Genomic DNA, 15,203 nt, shown 5'->3' with positions numbered 1-15,203 from the left:
TTTATTATATAAATTAAAATTAATTAAATATATTAAATTTGAAACATGAATTGTAGTAATATTTATTATTAAATTATACAATTATGTAAGCATACAGCCCCCTACAAATAAAGATCTAATTGATGAAATGAATAAATATATATGAAAAAGTCATCCCCTCCGATACGGTTTTTTGCACCTTAACCAGTATAAAAGTATAAAATCAAAGTTTGTTTAAATCGAAAAAATCTTTCTATACAACCAACCTCGCACATACCCTAAATCATGCAGTGTGCCCAAGAAAGGAAGTTGCAGCATGTTTTACTTCCAGTCCCCCCGACATACACACTTTACTATTTATACGCCGTAATGATTTGTGTAAAACAAACTGCTGAAAGCAAAAAAAAGAAAATTTTTTTGCGGTGCCATGAAACTACGTCATATATCTTAATTTATATACATACATAATGCAAACAAAATTTTACATAAACCAAAGCTCCTACTCCAAGTCATATCGTGCACCCAGCAGGGTAAGGACATATGTAGCTGTTTATATGCCGGCCGTACTCGTACTACTATTTCTTAAAAGAACAATTGATATTACATCAAGTGGAATGATATTCTATCTAATTCCTTCATTAAGCTTTATTTTTTAACAGGGATCCGGAGTTCTCTCACCGTCGTATCTCAATTTTGTAAAGCTTTGGTAAGACGAATTTCGAATTTTGGCGTTTTTTAGCCGGCGTTATTTCACGGCACCTTACTTAACCTCAACCATTAATAAGATCGTAATCAGAAAATTGTTATGAGTACCGAAACTATCATGGACGTGATGAAAAACGCAGTGAAAAAATCATGGAAATTCTTATTATTATTATGCAGGGTCCGGCAAAAAGATCTATCATATTTTAAAAGGCAATAACAACGGAATTTTTTTAAATTAAATATTATGTAAGTTTACATTAAATAAAATAATTACTAAGCTTTAAACATAACCATTATCTATAAATAGCTTTAAATATAAACGTCTAAAAATAGGGTAGGTTTTTTTGCCGGACCCTGTATATCTGAAAATTTGGCCGAGTAGGTATTTGTAATCATGTTCGTTTTCAATATTTATATGAAATAAAATGCACGACTGGGTGGCACGAACTTGCTTGAACTGTATGCAAAGAGTCTTTAAAAAAAAAAAAACCTATGTAAGATTTAAAATTATACCTGTCAAATAAGTTTGTCTTCAAAGAAATCCCGGGAAAGAAAAATACTTGTAAGCATACTTAACGAAAACAATTGTTTGTGTGTATTCAATTAGTTTGTTCAAAACATTTTCCTTTGGATAGCTTTATTTTAATTTTATATAAGTAGAACCAGGATAGAAAGTTAATTATCTGAAGATAGGAAAGAGGAAGAATATGTATGTTTAGATTGTAAAGCGATCGCCTATTGGTTGTGTAGTTGGGTAGGTGTCTAAAACGGATAAAGAATAGTTCATTGGCGTGCTCAGCTTTATGCGGATAGATAGATAAAGACATGTTAATGATGATAATGAAGGAATGTTATTGGTAGCTAGAAGTTACTTAATACAATCCAATCACATTCCTTCTTTTCTACAAACATGGCGCAAACATGGAGTTATTAAGTTCAGGTTATATTTTTCGTAAAAGTTTAAAAATTTGATTTGTTTGAAGAGAAGTCAACGTCTTTCAAAAACTTAATGGAGTAAAAAAAGTTATTCGTTTAAAAATGAAAATTTAGCTTAGCGACTAAAATTATTGACACTTCTAACTATTTATTCAGCAGTAATTTTCTCAGTAGATCTTTATCCTAATAAATTTAAATATTTATTTTGAATTTACATTTTTTTTTTCAATAATATTACTGTGTTTTTAGTTTGGAGATATTCTTTTACAGTTCGGTTTTAAGTAAAAGTGAACACACTTTCTTTACGAAAAAAAATTAACGAATTTACATTGTCTTCGGTATAAACATCTATCTTATGTATACATATGTTTTAATAAATGAGAAAAAACGAACCAAAGTTATGTCGTAATGACTTGAATCTGAAATGTTTGTGAAATAATTTCATCTTTTGAAAACCTTGTTTATTACTTTTAAATAAGGCAACATAAAGCCAAATTGGCTAATTTCGCAATCAATTGGCTAATTTCGTAATGCTTTGAGTTTGTACGCATTACTACGTTGTAAAAAAACAAAGAGTTTCGTGAATAACTTTTTAAAATATGGCCCGTTTTCAACAGTTGGTCACGTTGCACTTTTACAAATTGAAATAGGGCCATATACTCGTAATTTGAAGAAATAAGAGTATAAGTATTTACGAGGGGCATGCATAGCATTTGGGGTAGGCCCGAGATGAATTCATGCAAAGCGTCTTTGATTTTATGTGAAAACAAACTGCTGAGAGTGAAATTAAATCAAACAAATTTTGAAAATCACTTGGGTTTATTTCACGGGACCAAAAAAAATGGGTTCTCGGGCACGGTGAAGGGTTTAGTGTAACAAAATTTAGTTAACATTTAAAGAACCTGGGTTTAAAGAAAAATGTATAATATACAAAGTATATATTATCTAGGTTCTTATATATAAAGCACATCTGCAGTATTTGTATGTTTTTAACATCCACCCTCGCATGTACCCCAAATTCTATAGGGTGCATAAGCAGGATGCGGGCATTTGCAGGAGAGCTTTTTATGTTCACCGAAATGCTTTGAGTTTTCCCTTTGGCCTTTGGTAAATAAATAAGCTGGTCTTATATCTAAAATTATATTTGGCCTTATTTTACTTTGTCTAAGTGTAATATGACCAATTGATAAAACTTGTCCTTAGCTCAATTTGGAAAGTGCATTAAGGACAATTTTTAAAGTAGGCTTTGTTTAATGTTAATTTTGTATTATAATAATACCGGAAAAAGAAAAAGCAAGCGAATTTTGCGAGTAAGTATTTATGTCATATAAAAAGACCATTTTGAGTTTTTATTTTAATTTAGGCCGGCGATTCAGGACTCAATACATATAACTGCGCAAATTGATAGAAGTTAATTGTACAGTTTTACAGAAGTTTTGTTTCAGAGAACATTGAACAGAAAACAAAAATGTGCAAAAAAGAAAACATATGGGGTCTAAGAGCATTTATTTAAAAGGGCAAAAACTTGGCCAAACAAAATTGTTAAGAGAATTAAAATACCCCTTTGAGCATTGAGAACCAATACTCATAAACTTAAAGGTTTTGGCCAGCGGAAACAGCTACGAAGATTTAAAATTTTTGACAGCTCCGCAAAGAGTTGGACACATAGTCATTGAAACATGTGAAATTGTTTAAAAGAAAAAATATCATCATGACGGTTAATAAATTCACCTGACTTCTGACTGTTTCTTGAGCTCTTTGAGGTAATTTGCATAGAATTCATTTTTTTCGGTCGGCATTTGCATATTTTTCTTTTGAAAAAAAAACCGTTGGTAATTATTTAAAATTCCTTGCATTCACTTTGTTGTTGTTGTCTGCATGTTGTTGTGGCATAAAGAACCTCAAGTAATATGTCCTCTAATTATTTGGCCAAATTGTTGAATTTTTTTAGTTGAATTTTTGGTTGCCTGCATATAATTGAGGATTTTCACAAGGCGTTTGAAGCCAAGGTATAATACAGAATTCAAAATCTTCAAGAATGAAATAATTTTCCAGCATATTCTGGTTCATTAATTGATTTATTTTGACCTCTTCAAGATCATTAAGGCTGAAGAAATCCTTTAGGTTCATGTATTCATCAGGTAATCTTCAACTTCAACATCTTGTCCTAAGCCGAACTGAAATCCAGATTCACTCAGATATTTCAAAAGCATTCGCATCACCTGCGCAGAGATCATTTTCTACGCTAGTAATCAGCTAACCACTGCACATTTTTTTTAAAATCACCATCACTAAATTCTGACTGTTTTCTATAAAACTTTTAATGCTGCACGCCTATAAACTTGTTCATATTCGACTTTAACTGAAAAGAAACCTTTAAAAAGAACTATTTAAAGCTTTTTAGTAAAGTGCCCAGAAATCAAGATATATTTAATCAAATCAAGATATGTATAATAATTTTCCAAATGATTAAGATGTCTTGAATTTGAATCTCACCACATCAGGTTTTTGTAATGTGCCATTCTTAAAATAATAAAGACAAAAAAAAACCTGGTTTTTAAACTAAGTTAAATCACAACGTATCCTTTCAAAATAAATTGTGTGATGATATTACAAAGTTGATTTTAAGTGCAGATCCCGAATATGAACTACGAATTTAGCTATGTATAACTTAACTCATAAATACTCGTTTTAAACATTATTTTTAAATTTATTCTAAAAACTTGATGTTATAATCTACGAATTCATATTAAAATCGAAAACTGGTTTTTAACTGAACAACTAAGAACAGTCTTAGCATAAAAGCTTCAGCGTAATTTAAAATTAATGCATGGCAGGTGAATACTTACAACTGATGAGGATTCCTAGTAGAGCAAGTAAGATATTAAAAATTTTTAAACGGAATATCGAAGTAAGTTATTATAGATTTGAATTCATTTGATTTATTGGAAAAAAAATTACTTCATGAATTTATATAACCTTAAAAAGCTTACATATATATGTATACGTTTTTTTCTAAGTATAAAAGGTTTATTTTAAAAAGTCGGATTCAAACTAAAACAATGAAAAACCTTAGAAAATGTATAATTTGATTGCTGATTACTTTGTTGAACATTGTAATCACACAATTTGGAGCTTAAGCTGAAAAAGCAAGCTAAGGCGACAAAAATCCAGCTTTAGCTATTTTAAAACAGCACGACCTAATTGTTTTTCAAAGCTTATTGATACATACTAGTACACTGTTAGGCCATTACTATGATCCCCGGTGGTGGTTTTAAGGGGATCGGGCTGAAATGCTGTATTTTAAAATACTATATGATCAAAATTCTGTATGATTAATATTCTGTATTTCAAAATACTGTAAACTTAGAATACTGTGTCTCAAAATGCTGAACTGTCAAAATACTGTATCTCATACTGTTTAATAGTCGAAGTTTTTACAGATCAATTAGTTTGGTGCAATTGTTTATACAATGTGAAAGAGATACAAATAACAAATAATAAGTAAAAGAAAGTAAGCAGAAGATACCATTTATATTGTTTTTATTTTTATTATTTCAAAGACTTATGAATTAGCATAGGTACATATGTTATTGTTCTAGAGAAGTATATAAGAACATTATGCTAATGAAAAAAAGTCTACACTTTTTTACATTAAATACGATTTTTATTTCTTAGCATTATTTACAGCATTTTGAAATACAGAATTTTGATATACAGAATTTTGAAATATAGTTTTTTTTTGATCATACAGTATTTGGTACATACAGTATTTTGAAATACCTTTTTTTGAGATACAGCATTTTAAATACAGCATTATGTTCCATACAATTTTTCGACCCCAACCCGTTCTTAAGATTTGTCGCAGTGGAATGAACGAATATGTATGTATGTATGTACTATTAATAAGCTTTAATTTGGTACCTTTTTTAAATCTGTTGGTTCGTCTGTACAAAATTCAATGTTTTATTATTTAAGGTAGAAATTAGTTTTATTTCTTTTCTTAGAAAATGTATTATAATTATTATAATATAACACATTTACTCAATAATAATATTCCAAAGCAATACATGAACAGACATCAGGACATCGTATGTTACCAACATTTTGGAGAATAACTCCTCTTAAAGTAATTTGTAAATTCACAAACGTCAAGGTTTTTTGAACCGATTCGGCATCACTGCTTTTTTGCTATGCTGATTCTTAAGCAGCTGTCATTGAGATGCTATTTCAGCTATTTGTTGGACGTTAAAAAACCCTTTTTCTTTTATTTAATAAACTAAGAAAGTTCTTTTATTGAAAACATGTAATGTAAAACATTGATTGATAATAATGACCGTGAAGCAATTCGTAGGCAGTTTAACAAAGAGCTTTTAACATTAAAATTAGTATCAATTTTTTTTTCAGATTTTCTAAAGTGCTCTCTAAGAACGGAAAACAATCATAAATAAATATCAATTTCAAAAATATTTGCCTACTTTCCGTTTTTCTTCTCCTTATTTCCAAATGCATCAACGGTGGCGTCAACAACTAATTACTTTCTCGGCTTAATGTGTTTTTCTTTAGTTTTTGCGCATCAGTTAATTCATCGTTACAATAGTGAACAGTTGATGTCAAAAGGGATGCCAAAACCTGAGTTTGTGAACGTTTGGCTTCCAACGTTTGGGCATCATTATTCCTGTGAAGCGTTTATGAATTTACACAATACTTCAACAAAGTATTGGTTAATATATGATTTCAGTTGAAAAATGTTTATGCTTTAAAATGGCCGACGTGATTTTGAAATGAACCACGCCCAGAATCAGTTTAAGATTCTTAATTGGAAAGTAACTAAAAAGTATCAAAAAACTCTAAAATAGAAACTATTTTTTGATCCAGTCAATGAAAAATGCGTTTATGACGTTCATACGTAACAAACACAAAATATATAAAATACAATTTTGTAAAAGAAATGTTCGTTTATTTTATAGCTATACAAAAATTATTTTGTTTTAAACTGTTGTTATTGTGAATACAGTAAGGACAAAATCAACCCAAGAAATTCCCCACCAAAAATGAAACCATAAAATAAGTTCCTTTAGTTTTGGCCGACACTGTACTTACCTACTCGTATTTAAATTAATGTTTTGTTTATTCTAGTATTTAGATACATATGCACTTACACAGAATAATTTTTAGTGCAATGAATTTAAATTTATTGTCTAATTGTATTCCTTAGTCTTGATATGCTTCGATAAACGCAAACAGATAAATTGCATAATTTAAGTTTAAGCTCAAAGACATTGGAATTCCAAAAAATATTTGTCCCCAACAATTTTTGTCGATACCTACTTGTAGGTATTTCGACCTTTACATTTATTTCACATATTTTTTTCTACTCAAACCCAAAGCAATATATACATGCTTTAGATTCATCAAGCTGTCCCGCCGTTCGTCACTCAATTTTAAAACTTCCTTTAACCATTTTAGTGTTATAGCAAGGAAACAAAACATTGACGATGGAAGTTTGAAAGATGAACTGTAACAAAAAAATACAGAATAAATAAGAATGCAGTTTTTACATGTACACACGCACACCACTTTTTTATCTTTTATTCTTTCGCATTTTGCCTTCTCACAACTACGTTCATGGGCATGGCCCCCCACCCAACGAAAATGAAGCTTTTGTTGCAGCTTATAAAAAATCTTTATCAGTGTGCAATTTTTTTCTTATTCTTATGATTTTCCTCAAGTACCACGGCCACGGGTAGATTCGTTTTCAGTGTGTGAGTGGACATTTTAATGTGGGATTTCTGAGAGAGCGTGTTTGAAGGGGAAACATATCGTCAAAAGAAAGCCTGACCTGATACGGATAGAAAAAGAGGCAGTTCCCATTCACACTACCACAACTATTCTTGAATCAAGAAAGTTGCATTTTAAAAACAAGATTTCGCACACATTAGCAATAATGCAGAAAAAGTGCACTCTAAAAAACACACGTGTACTATGTTTAATACACTTTTGTGTATCCCCGCAAGTATAACCAGCTACAAGAGTTGTTTGTTCTTCAACTCCAAAGTGCATTTTATGCGTTATATCGAAAGGGGTGATATTAATTAAGGTAGTATACGTACGAGTGCGGTTGTTGGTTGCGTCTTCCGTGTCAAGTGCACTCTCCCGCATACATTGAGACGGGAAAGCTTCATTTAACAACGAAGAAAAACTTTGAAAAAAACGTTGGACTGGACATAAATGGAAAAAATTAAATAAAAAAGCAAATTATATCGCATGCGCTTTTATACCTATCGCACACTGTAAAAGCATTATCTGTATAATCGTTAATATTGTTGTCCACCGTCTGTTTTTGTATCTGCATTTTGTATATTGTGCGTGGAGGACTTGATTTTGTTGCCGTTCGCTATCGCTCTCCCCTAGTTAATGTCGTCTTATACTGCCGAAAGCCGCTCTCAATTGAGCATAGATGTGCTTTAACAATATTCTCTGCACACAGTCGAATAAACACAACGCATCCGATATGCAGCGGAATGCATTTTCGGACGCGACCCGAATAAATCCGAGTAGCGTCCGATCGCGCTCTATCAATAAAAAGTTATTTTTGCATGTTTTTGTCGTTATTGTTAATATCATCTGTTTTGCCACTGTATTCGTTTGGGGTATAAATGTTGACTTGAGCTGATCGGATTGGTGGTCCGATAAGAAAGAAACTAAATGAAAACTAACAAATATCTCCTACTAGTAACCAACTTACATCACCCAAAACATGTGCATACAATAATATTTATTCACCGGATTGGATATTATATTGAAAGCAATCCTTTTCCAAGAGAAATGCGAACCGAAATTTAAAATTCTTGCACTAAATAACAATCCTCTTCCCGTATTATAACAAAATCTAAATGATCTTTGCTGCCGAAACAACAATGACAAAGAAAACAGTGTAAGCCACGGTTGCTAAAATTGACTTTCTGTATTTGTTTCGTTAATTTCCGCGGGTGATTTAGTCTTCAATTATGTGGACATTTGCTCAATGAAAATTTCCTTTAATTTTTACATTGTTTTCTTAAATTTTGATTAATGTGTGTGAATCATAACATAATTACGCCAAAATAGGTTAACTACAAAAAAAGGAAAAGGTCAAAAAGTCAAAAAGCCTAACTTATGAAACCAAAACATAATACAACTTCGCTTGAACTAATTAATTTTTCGAAACTTTGTGTTTTTCAATAATGCTATGCTCATCATCGTCTACAAAACATGTATGTATATAGCTAACATATCTTGAAAAAATTGTAATGCGTTAAACTGTACTTCACAGACTCCTGCTTATACTACAAATATGAGTAATTATGTTTTTAGAAGTATACTAACACACAAGAAGAAACTGTTTTTTTAGGGGCAATTATATTGGTCAAGCAACCATGAATAATTCGTTCATCTGTAATAGATTGATTCTACCTATAACCCTGGCGTGATGGTAAGTGCTTAGGACTGTCATGCCAGAGGCCTTACTATCAACCCCTGCCTGTACCAACAACAGTATTTTTTTGTTAAAGGAATTGACTATTGCGCGGAATTGAAAAATCCCCCAAAAGAAATTCTTGTCATAAAGATTGCTATCTCAAATCAACATAAGAATTGTAGGGCCACCACTCACATTCTTCGCACACCCGAGGCCCTGGTAACATCTGTCTGTTCAACTATACACTACTCAACTCTATGAGCTTTGTGCCACCTAATTTAATTATTAATTTATCCCTAAAAAAATAGAACAAATAAAAACTGTATAGAATCGAACTAAATTAAATGCAATAAAATAGACTAGAATAAAATAGATTAGAATAGAATAGAATAGAATAGAATAGAATAGAATAGAATAGAATAGAATAGAATAGAATAGAATAGAATAGAATAGAATAGAATAGAATAGAATAGAATAGAATAGAATAGAATAGAATAGAATAGAATAGAATAGAATAGAATAGAATAGAATAGAATAGAATAGAATAGAATAGAATAGAATAGAATAGAATAGAATAGAATAGAATAGAATAGAATAGAATAGAATAGAATAGAATAGAATAGAATAGAATAGAATAGAATAGAATAGAATAGAATAGAATAGAATAGAATAGAATAGAATAGAATAGAATAGAATAGAATAGAATAGAATAGAATAGAATAGAATAGAATAGAATAGAATAGAATAGAATAGAATAGAATAGAATAGAATAGAATAGAATAGAATAGAATAGAATAGAATAGAATAGAATAGAATAGAATAGAATAGAATAGAATAGAATAGAATAGAATAGAATAGAATAGAATAGAATAGAATAGAATAGAATAGAATAGAATAGAATAGAATAGAATAGAATAGAATAGAATAGAATAGAATAGAATAGAATAGAATAGAATAGAATAGAATAGAATAGAATAGAATAGAATAGAATAGAATAGAATAGAATAGAATAGAATAGAATAGAATAGAATAGAATAGAATAGAATAGAATAGAATAGAATAGAATAGAATAGAATAGAATAGAATAGAATAGAATAGAATAGAATAGAATAGAATAGAATAGAATAGAATAGAATAGAATAGAATAGAATAGAATAGAATAGAATAGAATAGAATAGAATAGAATAGAATAGAATAGAATAGAATAGAATAGAATAGAATAGAATAGAATAGAATAGAATAGAATAGAATAGAATAGAATAGAATAGAATAGAATAGAATAGAATAGAATAGAATAGAATAGAATAGAATAGAATAGAATAGAATAGAATAGAATAGAATAGAATAGAATAGAATAGAATAGAATAGAATAGAATAGAATAGAATAGAATAGAATAGAATAGAATAGAATAGAATAGAATAGAATAGAATAGAATAGAATAGAATAGAATAGAATAGAATAGAATAGAATAGAATAGAATAGAATAGAATAGAATAGAATAGAATAGAATAGAATAGAATAGAATAGAATAGAATAGAATAGAATAGAATAGAATAGAATAGAATAGAATAGAATAGAATAGAATAGAATAGAATAGAATAGAATAGAATAGAATAGAATAGAATAGAATAGAATAGAATAGAATAGAATAGAATAGAATAGAATAGAATAGAATAGAATAGAATAGAATAGAATAGAATAGAATAGAATAGAATAGAATAGAATAGAATAGAATAGAATAGAATAGAATAGAATAGAATAGAATAGAATAGAATAGAATAGAATAGAATAGAATAGAATAGAATAGAATAGAATAGAATAGAATAGAATAGAATAGAATAGAATAGAATAGAATAGAATAGAATAGAATAGAATAGAATAGAATAGAATAGAATAGAATAGAATAGAATAGAATAGAATAGAATAGAATAGAATAGAATAGAATAGAATAGAATAGAATAGAATAGAATAGAATAGAATAGAATAGAATAGAATAGAATAGAATAGAATAGAATAGAATAGAATAGAATAGAATAGAATAGAATAGAATAGAATAGAATAGAATAGAATAGAATAGAATAGAATAGAATAGAATAGAATAGAATAGAATAGAATAGAATAGAATAGAATAGAATAGAATAGAATAGAATAGAATAGAATAGAATAGAATAGAATAGAATAGAATAGAATAGAATAGAATAGAATAGAATAGAATAGAATAGAATAGAATAGAATAGAATAGAATAGAATAGAATAGAATAGAATAGAATAGAATAGAATAGAATAGAATAGAATAGAATAGAATAGAATAGAATAGAATAGAATAGAATAGAATAGAATAGAATAGAATAGAATAGAATAGAATAGAATAGAATAGAATAGAATAGAATAGAATAGAATAGAATAGAATAGAATAGAATAGAATAGAATAGAATAGAATAGAATAGAATAGAATAGAATAGAATAGAATAGAATAGAATAGAATAGAATAGAATAGAATAGAATAGAATAGAATAGAATAGAATAGAATAGAATAGAATAGAATAGAATAGAATAGAATAGAATAGAATAGAATAGAATAGAATAGAATAGAATAGAATAGAATAGAATAGAATAGAATAGAATAGAATAGAATAGAATAGAATAGAATAGAATAGAATAGAATAGAATAGAATAGAATAGAATAGAATAGAATAGAATAGAATAGAATAGAATAGAATAGAATAGAATAGAATAGAATAGAATAGAATAGAATAGAATAGAATAGAATAGAATAGAATAGAATAGAATAGAATAGAATAGAATAGAATAGAATAGAATAGAATAGAATAGAATAGAATAGAATAGAATAGAATAGAATAGAATAGAATAGAATAGAATAGAATAGAATAGAATAGAATAGAATAGAATAGAATAGAATAGAATAGAATAGAATAGAATAGAATAGAATAGAATAGAATAGAATAGAATAGAATAGAATAGAATAGAATAGAATAGAATAGAATAGAATAGAATAGAATAGAATAGAATAGAATAGAATAGAATAGAATAGAATAGAATAGAATAGAATAGAATAGAATAGAATAGAATAGAATAGAATAGAATAGAATAGAATAGAATAGAATAGAATAGAATAGAATAGAATAGAATAGAATAGAATAGAATAGAATAGAATAGAATAGAATAGAATAGAATAGAATAGAATAGAATAGAATAGAATAGAATAGAATAGAATAGAATAGAATAGAATAGAATAGAATAGAATAGAATAGAATAGAATAGAATAGAATAGAATAGAATAGAATAGAATAGAATAGAATAGAATAGAATAGAATAGAATAGAATAGAATAGAATAGAATAGAATAGAATAGAATAGAATAGAATAGAATAGAATAGAATAGAATAGAATAGAATAGAATAGAATAGAATAGAATAGAATAGAATAGAATAGAATAGAATAGAATAGAATAGAATAGAATAGAATAGAATAGAATAGAATAGAATAGAATAGAATAGAATAGAATAGAATAGAATAGAATAGAATAGAATAGAATAGAATAGAATAGAATAGAATAGAATAGAATAGAATAGAATAGAATAGAATAGAATAGAATAGAATAGAATAGAATAGAATAGAATAGAATAGAATAGAATAGAATAGAATAGAATAGAATAGAATAGAATAGAATAGAATAGAATAGAATAGAATAGAATAGAATAGAATAGAATAGAATAGAATAGAATAGAATAGAATAGAATAGAATAGAATAGAATAGAATAGAATAGAATAGAATAGAATAGAATAGAATAGAATAGAATAGAATAGAATAGAATAGAATAGAATAGAATAGAATAGAATAGAATAGAATAGAATAGAATAGAATAGAATAGAATAGAATAGAATAGAATAGAATAGAATAGAATAGAATAGAATAGAATAGAATAGAATAGAATAGAATAGAATAGAATAGAATAGAATAGAATAGAATAGAATAGAATAGAATAGAATAGAATAGAATAGAATAGAATAGAATAGAATAGAATAGAATAGAATAGAATAGAATAGAATAGAATAGAATAGAATAGAATAGAATAGAATAGAATAGAATAGAATAGAATAGAATAGAATAGAATAGAATAGAATAGAATAGAATAGAATAGAATAGAATAGAATAGAATAGAATAGAATAGAATAGAATAGAATAGAATAGAATAGAATAGAATAGAATAGAATAGAATAGAATAGAATAGAATAGAATAGAATAGAATAGAATAGAATAGAATAGAATAGAATAGAATAGAATAGAATAGAATAGAATAGAATAGAATAGAATAGAATAGAATAGAATAGAATAGAATAGAATAGAATAGAATAGAATAGAATAGAATAGAATAGAATAGAATAGAATAGAATAGAATAGAATAGAATAGAATAGAATAGAATAGAATAGAATAGAATAGAATAGAATAGAATAGAATAGAATAGAATAGAATAGAATAGAATAGAATAGAATAGAATAGAATAGAATAGAATAGAATAGAATAGAATAGAATAGAATAGAATAGAATAGAATAGAATAGAATAGAATAGAATAGAATAGAATAGAATAGAATAGAATAGAATAGAATAGAATAGAATAGAATAGAATAGAATAGAATAGAATAGAATAGAATAGAATAGAATAGAATAGAATAGAATAGAATAGAATAGAATAGAATAGAATAGAATAGAATAGAATAGAATAGAATAGAATAGAATAGAATAGAATAGAATAGAATAGAATAGAATAGAATAGAATAGAATAGAATAGAATAGAATAGAATAGAATAGAATAGAATAGAATAGAATAGAATAGAATAGAATAGAATAGAATAGAATAGAATAGAATAGAATAGAATAGAATAGAATAGAATAGAATAGAATAGAATAGAATAGAATAGAATAGAATAGAATAGAATAGAATAGAATAGAATAGAATAGAATAGAATAGAATAGAATAGAATAGAATAGAATAGAATAGAATAGAATAGAATAGAATAGAATAGAATAGAATAGAATAGAATAGAATAGAATAGAATAGAATAGAATAGAATAGAATAGAATAGAATAGAATAGAATAGAATAGAATAGAATAGAATAGAATAGAATAGAATAGAATAGAATAGAATAGAATAGAATAGAATAGAATAGAATAGAATAGAATAGAATAGAATAGAATAGAATAGAATAGAATAGAATAGAATAGAATAGAATAGAATAGAATAGAATAGAATAGAATAGAATAGAATAGAATAGAATAGAATAGAATAGAATAGAATAGAATAGAATAGAATAGAATAGAATAGAATAGAATAGAATAGAATAGAATAGAATAGAATAGAATAGAATAGAATAGAATAGAATAGAATAGAATAGAATAGAATAGAATAGAATAGAATAGAATAGAATAGAATAGAATAGAATAGAATAGAATAGAATAGAATAGAATAGAATAGAATAGAATAGAATAGAATAGAATAGAATAGAATAGAATAGAATAGAATAGAATAGAATAGAATAGAATAGAATAGAATAGAATAGAATAGAATAGAATAGAATAGAATAGAATAGAATAGAATAGAATAGAATAGAATAGAATAGAATAGAATAGAATAGAATAGAATAGAATAGAATAGAATAGAATAGAATAGAATAGAATAGAATAGAATAGAATAGAATAGAATAGAATAGAATAGAATAGAATAGAATAGAATAGAATAGAATAGAATAGAATAGAATAGAATAGAATAGAATAGAATAGAATAGAATAGAATAGAATAGAATAGAATAGAATAGAATAGAATAGAATAGAATAGAATAGAATAGAATAGAATAGAATAGAATAGAATAGAATAGAATAGAATAGAATAGAATAGAATAGAATAGAATAGAATAGAATAGAATAGAATAGAATAGAATAGAATAGAATAGAATAGAATAGAATAGAATAGAATAGAATAGAATAGAATAGAATAGAATAGAATAGAATAGAATAGAATAGAATAGAATAGAATAGAATAGAATAGAATAGAATAGAATAGAATAGAATAGAATAGAATAGAATAGAATAGAATAGAATAGA

The 15,203-nt window shown here is 26.9% G+C and overlaps 1 protein-coding gene across 5 annotated transcripts in view; it reads left to right on the top strand.

The window, feature by feature from the left end:
• LOC129943366 (mushroom body large-type Kenyon cell-specific protein 1) overlaps window positions 1-15,203 on the top strand; it is a 131,636-nt gene that overhangs the window by 7,750 nt on the left and 108,683 nt on the right. Inside the window, exons 1-2 of one of the 5 annotated variants that reach the window (XM_056052749.1) lie at window positions 7,153-8,876; window positions 8,936-8,960. The exons of 1 other annotated variant lie outside the window; for it this stretch is intronic. In XM_056052749.1, coding sequence (XP_055908724.1) covers window positions 8,847-8,876; window positions 8,936-8,960 — 55 coding nt within the window. In that variant the 5' untranslated portion in view covers window positions 7,153-8,846. Of the gene's footprint in view, window positions 1-7,152; window positions 8,877-8,935; window positions 9,095-15,203 lie in introns of those variants that run through there. 3 more of the 5 variants (XM_056052751.1, XM_056052752.1, XM_056052750.1) reach the window with 3 other exon arrangements.

The sequence above is a fragment of the Eupeodes corollae genome, chromosome 1, assembly GCF_945859685.1.
Source record: "Eupeodes corollae chromosome 1, idEupCoro1.1, whole genome shotgun sequence".
NCBI classification, from domain to species: Eukaryota; Metazoa; Arthropoda; class Insecta; order Diptera; family Syrphidae; genus Eupeodes; species Eupeodes corollae.
The sequence above is the reverse complement of the archived record's forward strand: the minus strand, read 5'-3'. Positions and strand labels throughout refer to the sequence as shown.